The sequence below is a fragment of the Chinchilla lanigera genome, unplaced genomic scaffold (assembly GCF_000276665.1).
Source record: "Chinchilla lanigera isolate Chin_1 unplaced genomic scaffold, ChiLan1.0 scaffold00050, whole genome shotgun sequence".
Lineage (NCBI taxonomy): Eukaryota > Metazoa > Chordata > Mammalia > Rodentia > Chinchillidae > Chinchilla > Chinchilla lanigera.
This window is the reverse complement of record NW_004955451.1, coordinates 13,380,869-13,397,327: the sequence shown is the minus strand read 5'-3', so window position 1 is coordinate 13,397,327 and position 16,459 is coordinate 13,380,869. Positions and strand designations below refer to the sequence as shown.

Sequence of the window (16,459 nt, the reverse complement as noted above, 5' to 3'; positions counted from 1 at the left end):
GGCCGCGGGTGGCGGCTCCGTCCCGCCCCGGCGACCCCGCAGCTGTCTGCAGCGACTTCCCAGAGAGCGCCCCGGCTCTCTCTATCTGCACTTGTGACACCCGATGGCCTCTGAACCCGTTTCCAGTCCTGTTTCTCCCCCTTTCGTTCCCGCTCGTTCCTCTCCTGGGAGGGAGAGAGGTGCACAGATGAGGACTTAGGTGGAGACCAGGCCACTGAGGATCTGCACCCAGATGCGCACTGAAGCGCACCCTCAATTAAGATCAGGCCTGTTTTTCCTCAAGAAATCACAGACTAAAGCCCCCCCCCCATTCTTCCTATCTTCAAATTTAAGAAATACAGAAAAAAGGAAAAAAGCCCCCTAAAGATTGGATCTTAGCATAAAAACGTGTAGGATAGGCTGGCTGAAACAGCTTGATGCCTTTGGTCCCAGCAGTGTCTTTTTGGTATCCCTCTCCCGTCGGGGGGATGGGGAGCAGGAGGAGGGCAGAAGGTGCTTGAGGTTTTTAAGGTAACGACTTTGAATAACATTGTAATCAAATGTATTCTTTTGCCGTGTCTTGGCAAGAGAATGTCAACAACAAAGTGACAAGGCGTATCTTACGCACGTTGCCTTTGATTTTTGTGTGTGGGGGGCTAATTTTTACTAACCTTTTACTCCTTAACTTTCCGCAGGAAAGACTTTCCTGCCGGGCTATAGACTGATAGTTCCAATTAGGGTCCATTTCTGCTTCTGCTTCTGCTTTTGCTAATTGGCAAGAAGTCTGTTATCTTAGAATTTCTGACATTCCTGAGGGTGCATAATACAGCTTGGGAGTTATTTTCCGTGATTGTTGTAAGCTGTAAGCAAATATATCTGCTCCTGGCTTCCCTGGTTTACTTTCCTGTTTGGACAAGTTTTTTGATGGGGGAAAAGAGCTGTGTGGGCTGACACTTTTGAACAGGAGAAACCTTGGAGACGTTTGTGTTAGAGACCGTGAGTGTGCTTTTCAGGGATCCTGCGTCAATGGTGGACAGCTCCAGAAAAGGTACAGGAAGCTTCAGTGCCTTAGCTGCTGCCATTGAAATACAAAATCATTTTCTTTGGAACAACTTGCCTTTCCATTTTTTTTCTTGTCACTTTTCTGTTTCTAAATTTTTTTCTGTATAAATCTGCTTTTTTTTGCTGCACACTCTGCTAAAATATGGGGCAGAGACGAGAGTTTCTGAGTCTGAGGCTAATCTGTGTTTCTTTTGTGGAAGAGTACTTGTTTTCATGAAGTCAAAAGCAACCCTGAGCATCATTCTTCTTAGAATAACTTTTTTTTTTTAATTTAAAAATATTTTTTGCTTTCCCTCCTGTTTGATTCATTCATTCAACAAATACTGAGTGCTAGGCATCATTCTAAGTGCCTGGGACACCTCATTGCCCATGAAGAATCCACTAGCTACTAACTCCAGGAATCTCATTTGAATGTTTGGGCACTATGGGTGACCTTGATAGACACAAGCCACCAAGCCCAGCATCAGGTATTCTGCTGCAATGTGTATGATATGTTTTTAAAAGTTTCTTCTCTCCAGTGACTTAATAGTGTAAAAGTTATCTTTGGTTGTTTAAATTCTTAAGAGATTTTTCATTCATAACTGAATCTTGTCTTAACAGCCCACTTTTCTTGTGGAACTGTCCAGAGTGCTGGCAAATCCAGGAAACAGCCAGGTTGCCAGAGTCGCAGCTGGTCTACAAATCAAGAACTCTTTGACATCGAAAGACCCAGACATCAAGGCACAGTATCAGCAGAGGTGGCTTGCTATTGATGCTAACGCTCGACGGGAAGTCAAGAACTATGTGAGTAACTTCCTTCTTGTGATCATACTGCCTGGGAATGAGAAACACTTTGCCCGTTGTTTCTGCTACATTTGCATGGGACAGACCTTGGTAGTGATAGATTTTCAGGATCTAGATTCACCTGAACATAAAAATTGTATTTGGTTTAAATCTCCCTTCATTTAGCTTGTCCATTGGTGGTTCAGAATTCTTTTTCAGCTGACTGAGGCAGCGTGCAGGAGTTTGAAAGGAAGCTTTAATTAGATATTTTGATAAATTAGAGTAGTATACAAAAAAAAATAATATACAAGTTGGTTTTGTACATTATTTTTCTGAGGCTGGAGGTTTAGCTCAGTGGTAGAGCATTTGCCTAACATGTGCAAAACCCTGAGTTAAATCCCCCACAGCTCAGAAAAGTGTGTGTGTGTGTGTGTGTGTGTATCTAAGTTCTCCACAAATTCTGGTTTGGAGGTCTAGAACGGAGTTCAGGGATTTTTTTTTTTTTTTTTAAATCTTTTTGAGACAAGGTTTCACTGTGCAGTTCAGGCTGGCTTTGAACTCACTTTGTAGCCCAAGCTGACCTTGAACTTGAAGCAATCCTGCTTCAGCTTCCCAAATGCTGGATTACAGGTGTGCCTCATTGCACCCAGCCTAGGGATATTTGTTAAACTGTCTTTCCAAGGAGGTTCTTTCACCACCAGCCAGCACCTACCTCTTGTTGAACTTGTGCTGCACATAATTCTCATTGGTGGGGTATTTATAGCACTGTGAAGTCAGAAGGAGCTCACTTTGTAACCCAGGCTGGCCTCGAACTCGCAGCGATCCTCCTGCCTCAGCCTCCGAGTGCTGGGATTACCGACGGTTGCCATCGCGCCCAGTGACATTAATGGTTTTTGAACCTACTTCACAAATTACAAACACCTGTTCTTCAGAGACCCTTTGTGTCCCCGTGGTGTCGGCTGAGTGAGATGATGGACTTTGGGAAGCTGTCATCCATTGCTGTGCATCGTGGTTTCTTACGCCTTGTTGGATTAGAAATGTGTAATTCCAGCAAAGGAAAGGATTCAAGAGAAATAAATCTGTATATGGGCAAATTTGCTTATTTTCTCAGTGAGGTTCTTTAGTAGCCTTGTTACATGGATAAGGCCCAAAGAGAAGTTAAAGTCTGTGTGGCTGTCATTTTGACTTAGGTTTGTGGGGTTTTTGGTTTATGTATTTTAGGGTACTGGGGATTAAACTCAGAACATTGGCACTGAGTGAGCTACATTCTTACCCCTTTTTTATTTTGAGACAGGGTCTGACTGTTGCTAAGTTGTGAAGGCTGGGTTCAAACTTGGACTCCTCTTGCCTCAGCCTCCCAGATTACTGGGATTACAAGTGTGAGCCACCATGTTCTGCTTACCCTTGGTATTTGAGGGGAAACCAGGGGTGAGTCCTACACTTGTACTTGATCAGATCGTGGTTATTCGCATTGCATTTGCTGTTTCCTGTCAGTGCCAGCGTTAGGCAAATTAGTACCCCTTAGACAGCTCCTTCTTGTTCTGCTTCTGTCTTCTCCAGTCATGCTTGAAGGTACCTATGACAGGAAACTAATTTAGAAGCCACTTTTATTTTGAATAGTTTTTGGAGTATAAAAAAAGTTTCTATTGCACATTACACCTGTGTGATTGATTGATTGGTTGATTGATTGATTTTGAGACAGAATCTCACTATGTGGTGCAGGCTGGCCTTGAACTTGCTTATGTAGCTCAGGCTAGTCTTGCTCTCAGGAGCATCATCCTGCCTCAGCCTCCCAAGTGCTGGGATTAGAGACCACTACATCTGGCTGTGTGATCTTTTTTTGTTGCTGGTATGTGGGATTGAACCCTGGACCTTTGCACTGTGCGGCTTCGCTGCCCTTTTTTATTTTGAGATAAGCTCTCACTAAATTGTCCAGGCTGGGCTGGAAATTTCAGTTCTCCTGCCTCAGCCTTCCATAGTGCTGGGATTACACCCAATTTGTGATGGCATTTTAAGTCTCCTTCCCCATAGATATTTGACATAAATGAAGTGTGTTTCATCACTGAAGATCTTTTTTTTTCCCTTTTTTCTCCTTTGAGATGAGGTTCTCCCTATGTTGCCTAGGTTGGCCTTGAACTCCTGGTAGGCTCAAGTCATCCACCCATGCATGTGCCACTGCCTAGCTCATCACTGGAAATTTTTTTTTGGGAGAGAGCAGGTACTAGGGTTAGAACCCATGGCCTTCCCACTGAGCTACATCTCAAACCGTTTTTTTTTTTTTTTTTTTTTTTTTGTACTGGGAATTGAACTCAGGACTTCACAGTTGCCAGGCAGGTGCTGCACCACTGAGCTAAATCCCTGGTCCCTCCAGCCTTTTTATATTTTTTATTTTGAGACAAAAGACATGCTTCATTGCTCAGACTGGGCTTGAACTTGTGCTTCTCCTGCCCCAGCTTCTCAGAATGTTGGGATTTCAGGAATACCCCAGTTTATCACTGGAACTTTTTTTTTTTTTGTCTTTTTGAGAGAGGGTCTATGCAGTTCAGGCTGCCCTTGAGTTCACTTTGTGTCTCAGGCTGTTCAAGAACTTGCAGTGCTCCTCCTGCCTCAGCTTCCCCAGTGCTGGGATTACAGACGTGCACCACCACACCCCACTCATCACTGGAACTCTTGATGCTCATAATGCCCACTCATTTTCTCATACCTCTAATTATGTGGTACTTCAGTAAATGAGATAGGACATGATTTGAACTTACTTGTATTTTTTGACACAGTTAAAAATTATTGGTATGGTTGAGGCCTCTTGGCTATTAAAAAAAGTTAGAATGAGCCAGGTATAGTGATGTGTGCCTATAATTTCCAGCTGTATACTAGGGAAGCTGAGGCAGGGGAATCAGTTGAGCCCAGCAGTTAGAGACTAGCCTAGGCAGTGAGGCACGACCTCTTCTGGCAGATGTGATAGCTGATGTTGACTCTCAGTGCTTCTGGAGTTTTTTTGGGACAAAGAAACACTGTGTAGCCCAGGCTGGCCTCAGCCTCCCGAGTGCTGGGATTACAAGCGTGTGCCACTCTATTGGCTTCACCTGCAGTAGTATTAACTAAGAGTCGTCTGCAGCACTTCAAAGCAAAGGTGACTGGCATTCAGCCTGCTACGCAGCTCTACTAGGAGACAGTGCAGACCGAAGCCCTTTGGAGGGAGGAGGGAGAATGCGTACGGAGAGGTTGCGTGGTGGGTGTTAAGTTGTGGCTGGACGGGAGCAATAGGCCCTGGGGTGCTGTCGCACCGCTGGGTGACCATAGATGATGGTAATGTTGCATACGTTTCAAAAAAGCTGACAAACGGGATTGTGGTTGTCGGGACTACAAAGTATGATAGTGTTTAAGGAGATGCCATAGATAGATTTGTACTGATTTAAACTATACCCAAAGTATGCATGCAACAGAACATCACGTGGGAGCTGGCCATGGTAGCACACGCCTGTGATTCCAGCACTTGAGAGGCTGAGGCAAGAGGATTGCCTCGAAAGTGAGACCCTGTCTCAAACAAACAAAGAAAAAAACAACATCACGTGGTACCTCATATCTGTGATTTTTTTTTTTTTTTTTTCTTTTTTGAGACAGGGTCTCATGCACTTCAGGCTGGCTTTGAGCTCATTTTGTAGCCCAGGCTGGTCTTGAATTTGCAATGATCCTCCTGCCTCAGCCTCCCGAGTGCTGGGATACAGGCATGTGCCACCACGTCTGGCATACTTGTGATTTTTGTCATTTAAATTTTTTAAAATTCAAGCCCCCACCCCCACCACTCAAAAAAAAAACACTTGACTTGAGCTAACCCTAACCTGTTCAGCCGCCAACATTTGGCCAGCTTACCTCATTCCTCCATCTCTTCACCATCTCTTGGACACAGTTCTTGTCAGTGTCCATCCCAGCTCAGCCGGTGGAAGAGAGCAAAGCCCTTTGGAGACAAAGGAGTGGGTCCTGGGTAGCGCTGTGGCGGCACGGTGGGCGGAGAGGATGACCTGCTGCCTGGGAGGGAAAGCTGAGGGGGGTTCACCGTTAGCTCATAACTGCAGAGCAGGGTGCTGAGCAGCCCAGCCCAGTCAGCAGGGCTGGCCGAAAAGCTGGCAGCTCTTCTGTGTCCTGTGCTCCTGCCAGAAACAGTTGGGTTAGAGAGGACCAGTGGCTCTTAGTGAGTTCATTGACTGAGTTAGCTGATGTTGGTAATGATTAACCCTGAGTCGCTTGTGGCTTCCTCTCTATCTGAATCAGTCCTTTCCCCGTTACATAAGTGCCTGTGTGAGTTCCACTGCCAGTGAGACCCAGGTAATGCCGAGGACGGCGTGTGAGTGGATACACACGAGGAGTTCTTGGGCCAGTTGGTAGAGCACGGTTTTTTTGATTCTTGGGTACACGGAGTGCACCCTTCAGGTTGGAAGTGGAGGGGTGAGGGGCCTTAGGTTTGGCAGGATTAGTAAGTGTTCTGCGTTGAGAGATGTTGCCTGAGGAGGTCTTTCTGAAGAGCAGGTCACACTGAGCGCTGGCTTATCTGTGAGCTGCCAATGAGAAGATCTTTTCCTGGAGTTTGGCAGTGACCTAGTATGAGTCGGACCCAGCTGAGGCCCCACAGTTACCCTTACTCTAAACAGGGAGGGGGCATCCTTCCCATGCATCCCAACAAGGAGCCTAGAGGCTGAATTTGATGCCCTCCTTCTCCCCCTTACTTTTTAATGCCCCCTGTACCTCTTAACTGCTGGTTTTTCCTGCTTGTGTTGAATGTGGAAGTGAGATGTGTGCTTCTGGAGAATTCCCACTGACAGCAGGGGTGGTTGGTTTCGCTTTTAGGTTATGGGGATTGTTGGTTGTATGGGTGATGGTATTTAGGCTGGCTTGGGTTTTTTGTTGTTTTGTTTTTTCTTTACAGAATTGAGAGCTAGTGACACAAGGGGTGTGGCTTTATGCAAAATATTCTCAGTAATAATCGATATTGATATGTTTTATTTACTCTGCTTTTTTTTTCCCCCAGGTTTTACAGACCTTGGGCACAGAAACTTACCGGCCTAGCTCTGCCTCGCAGTGTGTGGCTGGTATCGCTTGTGCAGAGATCCCAGTAAACCAGTGGCCAGAACTCATTCCTCAGCTGGTGGCCAATGTCACGAACCCCAACAGCACAGAGCACATGAAAGAATCAACGTTGGAAGCTATTGGTTACATTTGCCAAGATATAGTGAGTGCTTACGAGGTGTCTCTGACTTGTGTACTCTTAACTCCTCCAGCGACGTGTGGTATTAGGACAGCTGTCAGATCATGAAGAAAACCCAAGTTGTTTAATTGCTGGGGTATCAAACCTAGGATCTTGCATCCTAGGCAAGCACTTTACCAGTGAGCTCTACCCATGGCCCCAGGAGATTTTCAACGCAAGAATGTGCTCATTTAACATCTCTGACCTAATCCTTTTTCTCAGGGTTTTTAATGTACCTTGAACACTGTGTGCTTTCTTCATTTACTACGTTATGGATGGATTTGCCAACTGCTCCTTGGTTGGTTTCGTCCCTGGAGTCACACGTAGTGTTTTAGATGCAGCCCTCCTAAGACTGTTGCTGTGATGGAGGTCACTGCTCTCGATGTCTGTCTCAGAGCAGACTTCACAGAGCACAGGAACCTACAGCACTTGACCTGGACCAAGGTGTCCCCAGTACTGTGCTTAGGTGCTGATCCTTGGCCCTCAGCCAGTTTATTTGGTGCAGAAGGCCTGGGGAAAAACACCAGACTGCCCTCTCCCTTTCACAGAAGGTGCCCAGAGTCCTTAGAGGCCAGAGGTAGAGTTGATCAGCTGAGCGTGTTGCAGTTGGGTGCGACTGCCAGGCATGTGGGAGATTTGCAGGACTCGGCACTGCAGTCCCCAGATGGATGTATGTGGGAAAGATCACAAAGTCATGACACTCATTGTGGATTTTGCAGTTAAAGGACTGCTGATTAGTCATGAGCTGATTATCATGTTCACTGCACTTCTCGGCTTGTTTCAGGAACCAGAGCAGCTACAGGATAAATCCAATGAGATTCTGACTGCCATAATCCAGGGGATGAGGAAAGAAGAGCCGAGCAATAATGTGAAGCTAGCTGCTACTAATGCACTCCTGAACTCGCTGGAGTTCACCAAAGCCAACTTCGACAAAGAGGTAGGTTTCTTCTATCACATGGCACCAGTTCACAGGTTGTGGAATGAGAGTTCAGTGAAAGTGGTGTTTTGGAGCTGTGTAAAAGTGTCCCTTTCAGCCGTGCGTGGTGGTGCACACCTGTAATCCCAGCACTCCAGAGGCTGGAGCAGGAGGATTGTTGTGAGTTCAAGGCCAGCCTGAGCTACAAAGTGAGCTCAAGGCCAGCCTGAACTGCATAGTGAGACCCTGTCTCAAAAGGACAAAAAATAAATAAATAAATAAAAGTGTCCCTCTCTGTTACAGTTGAGATTTGTGTGCTGTATCAGTCAGGCCTTTACTAGAGAAACATCTATAACACAAGATACACAAATGTGTAAGAAATTACAAGTTGGCTTACAGTGGTCAGCCACGGAGGGTGTCTGCACGCTGGAGACCGACGGGTGCAGTCCGTGGTCTGGAGCTCAGTAGTGTTCCATGCAAGTCTGTGTCAGGAGGCCAATGGGCCTTTGACGGAAGGAGGGCGAGTCTACCCTGGAAGGCTGAAGGTTCCAAGGCGAAGACAAGGAGTCTGTGCCAGAAGCTGGGAGGTGCCATCCAAGCTGAAGGTGAAGCCTGGAGCTCCTCTGAAGAATGGAAGCCCCCCTCCGTCCTTCCTCATTTCCCTTTTATACCATCCGGATGGTGGACCACCCTAGGGTGTAGAATTGCTGAGCCCATTTAGTGAAGCTTCTAAACTTCTCAGGTTGACACAAGCAGTCAACCACGACGGGGGGAGACGTAGTATGAAGTGAGTGTTTGCCATTCTCATCTGGCATATAAAATGGTTTTGCCTAAAAAGTTCACCCGTCACATCCCCCCTTGTGGCAGGGTCTTGATAAGTCATTAAGTTGCCCCCATTGGGGTTGGGCTTGGAATTCTGCCCCAGCATTCCAGACTGCTGGGACTAGCACATGTACTGCCGTGCCTGGCTCATTTACCTACAACTATGGTAAAATACATGCAGTGTAAACTTTACCATCTCCACCAGAGGCATGGTACACACCTGTAATCCCAGCTACTTAGGAGGCTGAGGCAGTTTTGTAAGTTCCTGGGCAACTTAACTTGGAAAGACCCTATCTCAAGCACTGTTGTACTGTTCTTAGAAATCTGGCTGCCTTAGACATCATGTATAAATAGTCTTAACAGACCTGTCTTTCTGTGATTGCATATTGCACTTGGTATAACGTCCTCAAGGTTGGCCCAGGGTGCAAGATGTGCCAGAATCTGTTTTTGAGGCAAAGTAGCGTTTTCTTCGGTGTATCATGTTTGTGTGTTGCATCACCCGTTTGCCCTGCTCCTGCCTTTTGGCTATTGGAAGTGAGGCCGTTATGAACATGGGTGCTCAGATGCTTCTTCAAGCTGTGGCATCATTTTCTGTGGAAGGGCCATGTCCCTGGAAGTGGGGCGGCTAGATCAGAGTCTGCAAGTATTTGAGTGTTTCTGTTTGTTGTCACTTAGGCTGGGCTTTCTGCCGTTTCTTGGCCTTTAAAGGGGAGGTCTCAGAAGGCAGAGCAAAGTACAGCTCTACTTGATTTGAAAACGAGTTTCCTTTTGATCTCAAGATTTGGGAGGGCAGCAAATGAAGTCCATTACTCAACACATTTGATACAGGTTTTCCATCTTCTGCAAAACAAAAATTTTTTTTTTTTTTTTTTTTTTGGTTTTTCTCCGGTACCGGGAACCGAACTCACGACCTTGCGCTTGCCAGGCAGGCGCTTTGCCGCTGAGCTAAATCCCCAGCCCCTGCAAAACAAAAATTTAGTCTCTAAAATAAAGCAGATGTTTTGAATTCTTAATTTTAATAAATATAAGAAAATAAAAACCTACTTCCCTACAAGTAGGTTTTTGTTGTTCTTTTAACTATTCTTACCTACCCTCTGTGGCCTACATTCTGCTGTCGGCTTTCTTGTGGACTCCTGTTAGCGAAGGTCGTGTGGGGGATTAAAGGCTTAGGGGCCTCCTTCTTGGGCTGGCTCTTTGCCCCGCCACAGTGCTCTCACAAGCCACCTCCAGGAAGAGCCACTGGGCTGTGCCTGGCTTGCATAGGTGCCTGAGAAGTGACAGGGTTTCTTGTAAAGAGAATCTGGAGGGCCAGACATACAGCTTGTTCTGGGTTCAATTCCTGCTATCAAAAAAATCTGGAAGTCTTCAAGTGTGTAGTTTATGCTTTCCTGATTTTCTTTTCTCTTTATTCCTCTTGCAGTCTGAAAGGCACTTTATTATGCAGGTGGTCTGTGAAGCCACCCAGTGTCCAGATACAAGGGTGAGTGTAAAAACACATGAAAAAATGTCCATCTTACATGTCCCCAGAGAAGGCAGGCTCTGTCATGCACAGTTTGAAACATGGGGAAATCAGTGGATTAAAGAAAGAGGTTTGGCAGACTGTCGGAGTTTTTCTCAATGTATTAGACAAGAGAAAACAGTACTCTTGGGAGAACAACGGAAATTATCATCCTCTTGAAAGGTTTTCCAAGAGGCTGAGGCAGGAGGATCACAAGTCCAAGACCAGCTGGGCTGGAAAGCTGAAAATGGGGGTGGGGTGGGGCTAGGGGTGTAGTTCAGTGGTAGAGTGCTTGCCTAGCACACAGCTGGCCATGGGCTCAGTTCCCAGTACTGCAATAAAGGGGATGGTTTAAGGGAGAAGCTGGTGGTTAACTTTGCTATTTGATTTATTGCAATAGATCATTCAAGTGATTGGTTTCAGCTGTAGTCATTGAAACAGTTTTGCTTTTACGGTAACCCAAACTGTTAATTTCTTGAAGCTGGCCAAAGTAACATCTTCAGTCTGAGCAGTATTAGTAAGTTTAGACCTACTGTGGGTTCCCTAGGCACCTTTGAAGGAAAGGAGAACAAATTAAATGTAGGAAGGCATAATGGAAATTGTGTTTGGGGAGAAAATAACATGAACTGTGTCTACTGTTAGGTGGTTGGCTGTTGGGAGTCTGTCCACAAACTGCACTGCTACTTTAGTAAGCTATTTCATCTCTTCTTAAAAGGTACGAGTGGCTGCTTTACAGAATCTGGTCAAGATAATGTCCTTGTATTATCAGTACATGGAGACATACATGGGTCCTGCTCTTTTTGCAGTGAGTATTTTATGTGATTTATCTTTGTAGCTAATTGCAAGGTTCATCATTCTTAGTTGCTGTTTTATTATCCTGTAATTTTTTACTTCATATTATGAAATAAGCTGGGTGTGGTGGCCTTCACCTATAATCCCAGCATTCTAGAGGGTGAGAGGAGAATCTGCTGTGAGTTCCAGGCCAGCCTGGGCTATATAGTGAGTTTGAGGCCAGCCTGAACTATGTAGGGAGACTCTGTCTCAAGAAATTTCCTTAAGTCTTCAGTATTCTGTGGTATACCAAACTTTTTTATCTTTGATGCTGAAAGGACTGTATTTTGAAAAAATAAGTATTTTTTGGTTTCTACTATTTATTTCAGAACTAGCTTTTGCAGCCGGGTGTGGTGGCACACGCCTGTAATCCCAGCTTTTGGGAGGCTGAGGCAGGAGAATTGCTTCAAGTTCAAGGCCAGCCTGTACTACATAGCAAGACTCTGTCTAAAAAAAAAAAAAAAAAAAAAAAAAAACTCGTTTTTACAAATTGTGTTTTTGAAACCTGAGTGGAATGTCTGGTTAAAGAGTCTAATTGCTGGGCATGGTGGCGTATGCCTGTAATCCCAGCACACTTGGGAGGCTGAGGCAGGAGGATCGTTGCAAGTTCGAGACCAGTCTGGGCTACAGAGTGAGCTCAAGGCCAGCCTGAACTGCACAGTGAGACTGTGTCTCAAAGAGCCCAAAAAAAAAGAAAAAAGAAGTCTAATGTGATGAATACTTATTTGCGGCCTGGGTCTTGTATTTTTTTCCCTTAAGATCACAATTGAAGCAATGAAAAGCGATATAGATGAGGTGGCCCTACAAGGAATAGAGTTCTGGTCCAATGTCTGCGACGAGGAGATGGATTTAGCCATTGAGGCTTCTGAGGTGAGTGCAGGAGAGGGTTGGGGTGGGGCGGCTGTCCTTCTGTCCTGTTTGAACAGCGTGTTAGTGCGGCCAAGGGGTCTCTGCATGGCGGAGGTTGTAGTTTTCCTGCTAGCTGAGTCCTCATACCGGAGACCGTCAGTAATGAGGTAGCTTGTGTCTTTACTGGTTTCAGGTGTAATTTATTGTAGGTGCTGAGGATTGCTACTGTGGACACCAGGGGGCAGCAGGCAGGCAGTTTATCCAGGGGACCGCTCATGCTGAATTATTTGCTTTCTGAGGTCTTAATGCAAGCTTAGAATGTATAATTGATGGTTTATTAACTCTGATGAAGGAGTCTCAGGGGGAAAAGAGTTATCCTGTACTTGAAATTTTTTGTTTGCAACCTGATCTATTTCTCCCATTTTCGAAAGTACAGCTTTATTTTTGGCACCTTTTTTTTGCACTCTTGTGTAAACTTTGTACATCTCTTGATTTCAAAGAACACTAGGTGTCAGGTTGTTAATATGCATCAAGCGGGTGAAAAGAGAAATGTAATTCTTAAGGTTGCCTTGATCTTCTGAAAAAGATTACGTTTGTGACTTAGAAGAATTTCACTGAAGTAGCCCAAAAAATAAGCACCTTCAGCCAGGCATGGTGCTGCACACCTGTAATTCCAGCTACTCAAGTGACGGAGGCCAGGAGGATTGCAGGTTCAAAGCCATCCTCAGCAACTCAGTCAGACTGGCTGTAGCTCCGTGGTGGAGCACTTGCTTACCATGCCCAAGGCCCTGGGTTCAGCCCCTAGTACCTGGGAGAGGGAGAAGACAGCGAACACTTGCCTTTGCCCTGTGTATTTGTTACAGGCCCGGAGCAGCTCTGACTGCACGCCCTTAGTTTGTTTTTGTCTAACATCTGCTTTATTTTTCTCAGGCAGCAGATCAAGGACGGCCCCCTGAGCACACCAGCAAGTTTTATGCCAAGGGAGCACTACAGTACCTGGTTCCCATCCTCACACAGACACTAACTAAACAGGTGAGGCTCCTCCCCACCCATGTCAGTCGGCTGCGAAGCCTCAGATTGGGTTGGTGTGCTGTGGACCCTTTCCCATGGAGGAGATCAGCAGCCCATCAGCTGCTGGTGCTCTGTGGCAGGGACTCGGGAGTGGCGGAGCTGGGCCTGCCCAATCCCCTAGGCTCTGAGTTGTCTGTGGAGGCTGGAGTCTGAGTATCTCATGAGTCTTGATTGGGACCAAGCCACTCCCTGCTCTGGTGTCCTGAGGGCCATGTTGCATGGTCCACACTAAAAGAAGAGATACGTTCTATAAAATTGCCGTAAAGGAAAGGCCAGGGTGAGATATCTGGAATATTGTTGTGAATTCATGGGTTACAGCTGGGTTTTTTGTTTTGTTTTTGTCTTTTTGAGAAGGGTCTCACTTTATGCAGTTCAGGCTGCCCTTGAACTCAACTGTTGTCCTGCCTCAGCCTCCCAAGTGCTAGGATTACAGGCCTATGCCACCATGCCCCATGTTTTTTGTTTTGTTTTTGCTTTTGTCTTTTTGAGATAAGGTTTCACTGTGCACTCACTTTGGCCTTGAACTCACTTTGTAGCCCAGGCTGGCAGCCTCCTGCTACCACAGCTAGCACTGCTTTCAGTTTTACAGTGACAATTTTTCTTTTTTCTTTTTAACTTTTATTTTAAAGAAAAACACAAAAACAATAAAACACAAATTTCCAAAATATGGTAGGAGGGTAACAGTGGTTAATACATTGTGTTTTATTATCTTTAAATTAGTTACTCAGTGGTGCACGCCTGGAATCCCAGCACTCGGGAGGCTGAGGCAGGAGGATCGTGGCAAGTTCGAGACCAGCCTGGGCTACAAAGTGAGCTCAAGGCCAGCCTGAACTGCATAGGGAGACCCTGTCTCAAAAAGACCAAAAAAAAAAAAAATTAGTTACTCGGAGTACAAGATAGCAGCATTTAATTGTCCGAACAATTTTAGCACAAACCTTTCTTTTCAATGAACTGAGAGAAGTTAGTAATATAGTTATTTTAGCTATCTTTTGCGTATATATATTTTTTTCCTTTTGCTTTTCCCTTCCTTTTTCCATTCCCCTACACCAGTTTCTCTTTCGTTTTGAAGTTTCTTCCCCTTTTACAACACTTGTGTACATTTTGGATCTTTTTTATTCTTTCAGCTTCTCACGCTAGAAATTTTTTGTTTTGTAGTTTTTGTTTGTTTTGTCTTTTTGAGACAGGGTCTCACTATGCAGTTCAGGCTGGCCTTGAGCTCACTTTGTAGCCCAGGCTGGTCTTGAACTTGCAGCGATCCTCCTGCCTCAGCCTCCTGAGTGGTGGGATTACAGATGTGCGCCACCGTGCCCGGCAGTATTTTTGCTTTTGTGTGTTTTGTTGTTCTTTTTTTATTTGAGAACCAACCATTTCTCATGTGTGCCATTCTCTGGAACTGCATAGACACAATTCTTGCGTCTGGTGACTTAAGGACAGTATGAAGGTACAGGTGAACTGAGCAGGGTACTGCGCGGCTCAAACCCCCGCACTGCTGGAGGCCGACACAGGAGGGTTGTATTGTCTCAAAAAATTAAAAAGAGCTAGCACTGTAGCTCGGTGGAGCACCGTGGGCTTGATCCCCACTATTGCAAAAGAAAAGAAGATATGCCGGAGTCCTAATTTAAGAGAACAACCTGAGTAGAATGTGTCATGTGTTTTTCTTTTTGGTGGTACTGGGGATGAACCCAGGCCCTTGCGTTCTACCATATTCTGAAGCACATCTGGCTGAAGTACATCTGGGTCCTTTTTATTTTGAAATGGTCTCACTCAGTTGCTCAGGGTGAACCAAGATTTGCAGTCTTCCTGCCTCAGCCTCTTACATAGCTGGAATTCCAAGCATTGATCGCCACACTCAGTGGTGTTTTGGGTTTTTTGTGTTTTTGGTTTTTGTTTTTTTTTTTTTTTTTTGAGACCATGTCTTGTTATGTAGTTGAGGCTGGTCTCAATTCATTGTGTAGCCCAGGCTGGCCTTGAGCTCCTCTTGCCTCAGCCTCCTGGTTTTGGCAGTACTGGAGGTGAACCCCAGGGACTCAACATACCAGGCAAGTGTTGTACACTGAGCCACATCTCCAGCCCTGCTTTGCTTGTGTTTTCCTTTGTTGTTTAGAGACAGATGTGTCACCATGTTACCAGGGTGGGCTTGATTTCGCCACTGCTGTCTTCCTGCCTCAGCCTCCCAGAATGAATGCTGTGCTTAGAAGTGTGCACTCCCAAATTCAGCCCTACTCCACAATGTTTATCATTTTTGCTATTAGATAAAGTTTGAAGTTTGCACGCTGTTTTCATAGATCACACTAAGGAGAATCTTTTTCTCTCTGACTCCCAAATTAACAAGGGCTGTGGTGTGATGAGTCTTTATGAAAAAGAGAAAAGGTGGGGGTTTTTTGTTTTACTTAGTTTCATGGTGCTTCAATGCTAAAGCTACATGGACACAGGACATTTGAGTGGAAGAAGTGATTTTTTTTTTTTTTTTTTTTAGTACCAGGAATCGAACTCAGGCCTCAGGCTTGTCAGGCATGCGCCATGGCCCTGAGTTATATCCCTGGCCCGGTTGATTGATTGACTGATTGATTGATTTTCTTTTTGAGACAAGGTCTCGCTATGCACTGCAGGCTGGCCTTGAGCTCACTTTGTGGCCTAGAACTTGCAACCATCCTCCTGCCTCAACCTCCTGAGTGCTGGGATTACAGGCATGTGCCACCATGCCTGGCGTATTTATTATTTAGGTAGGGAAATTTACTGGACAAAAGCAATGGGGAATAGGATAGCTCCTGAGACACAGAAGGGGTCCTAAATGGGTTGCCTTGTGATGTGTTTTGGGGGCTTTTTTGGCTTTTTAAGATAATCTTGCTCTGTAGTCTGAACTCATTATGTAGCCTCGCCTGGCCTCAATTGCACAGCGATTGAGGTCCTCCTGCCTCAGCCTCTTAAGTGCTGCGATCATAGGTGTGCCCACCATACCTGGCCAGAATGGTCATTTGAGCAACAGCTCACCTTGTCACACGTCGTCTTCCTTACAGGATGAAAATGATGATGACGACGACTGGAACCCCTGCAAGGCAGCCGGCGTGTGCCTCATGCTCCTGTCCACTTGCTGTGAGGATGACATCGTGCCGCACGTCCTCCCCTTCATCAAGGAGCACATCAAGAACCCAGACTGGCGCTACCGGGATGCCGCAGTGATGGCTTTCGGCAGCATCTTGGAAGGCCCGGAGCCCACTCAGCTCAAACCACTAGTTATACAGGTAGAGCTCAGGGGTTTGGGAGTGCATATTGGAGTATTGATGGATTGTTCCAACTTGCTGCTTGAGTATGCTGGGTGGGGTGTTTTTATTTTTCTTTTGTTTTTCTTTTGTCTTTTTGAGACAAGGTCTCGCTATGCAGTTCAGGCTGGCCTTGAGTTCACTTTGTAGCCCAGGCTGGTCTCAAACTC

General features: G+C 45.7%; 1 protein-coding gene across 1 annotated transcript in view; it reads left to right on the top strand.

The window, feature by feature from the left end:
• Positions 1-16,459, top strand: part of Kpnb1 (karyopherin (importin) beta 1) — a 32,611-nt gene that overhangs the window by 1,164 nt on the left and 14,988 nt on the right. Inside the window, exons 3-10 of the mRNA XM_005394271.2 lie at positions 1,642-1,824; positions 6,827-7,027; positions 7,827-7,979; positions 10,201-10,260; positions 10,994-11,083; positions 11,869-11,979; positions 12,889-12,990; positions 16,047-16,271. Coding sequence (XP_005394328.1) covers positions 1,642-1,824; positions 6,827-7,027; positions 7,827-7,979; positions 10,201-10,260; positions 10,994-11,083; positions 11,869-11,979; positions 12,889-12,990; positions 16,047-16,271 — 1,125 coding nt within the window. The remainder of the gene's footprint in view (positions 1-1,641; positions 1,825-6,826; positions 7,028-7,826; positions 7,980-10,200; positions 10,261-10,993; positions 11,084-11,868; positions 11,980-12,888; positions 12,991-16,046; positions 16,272-16,459) is intronic.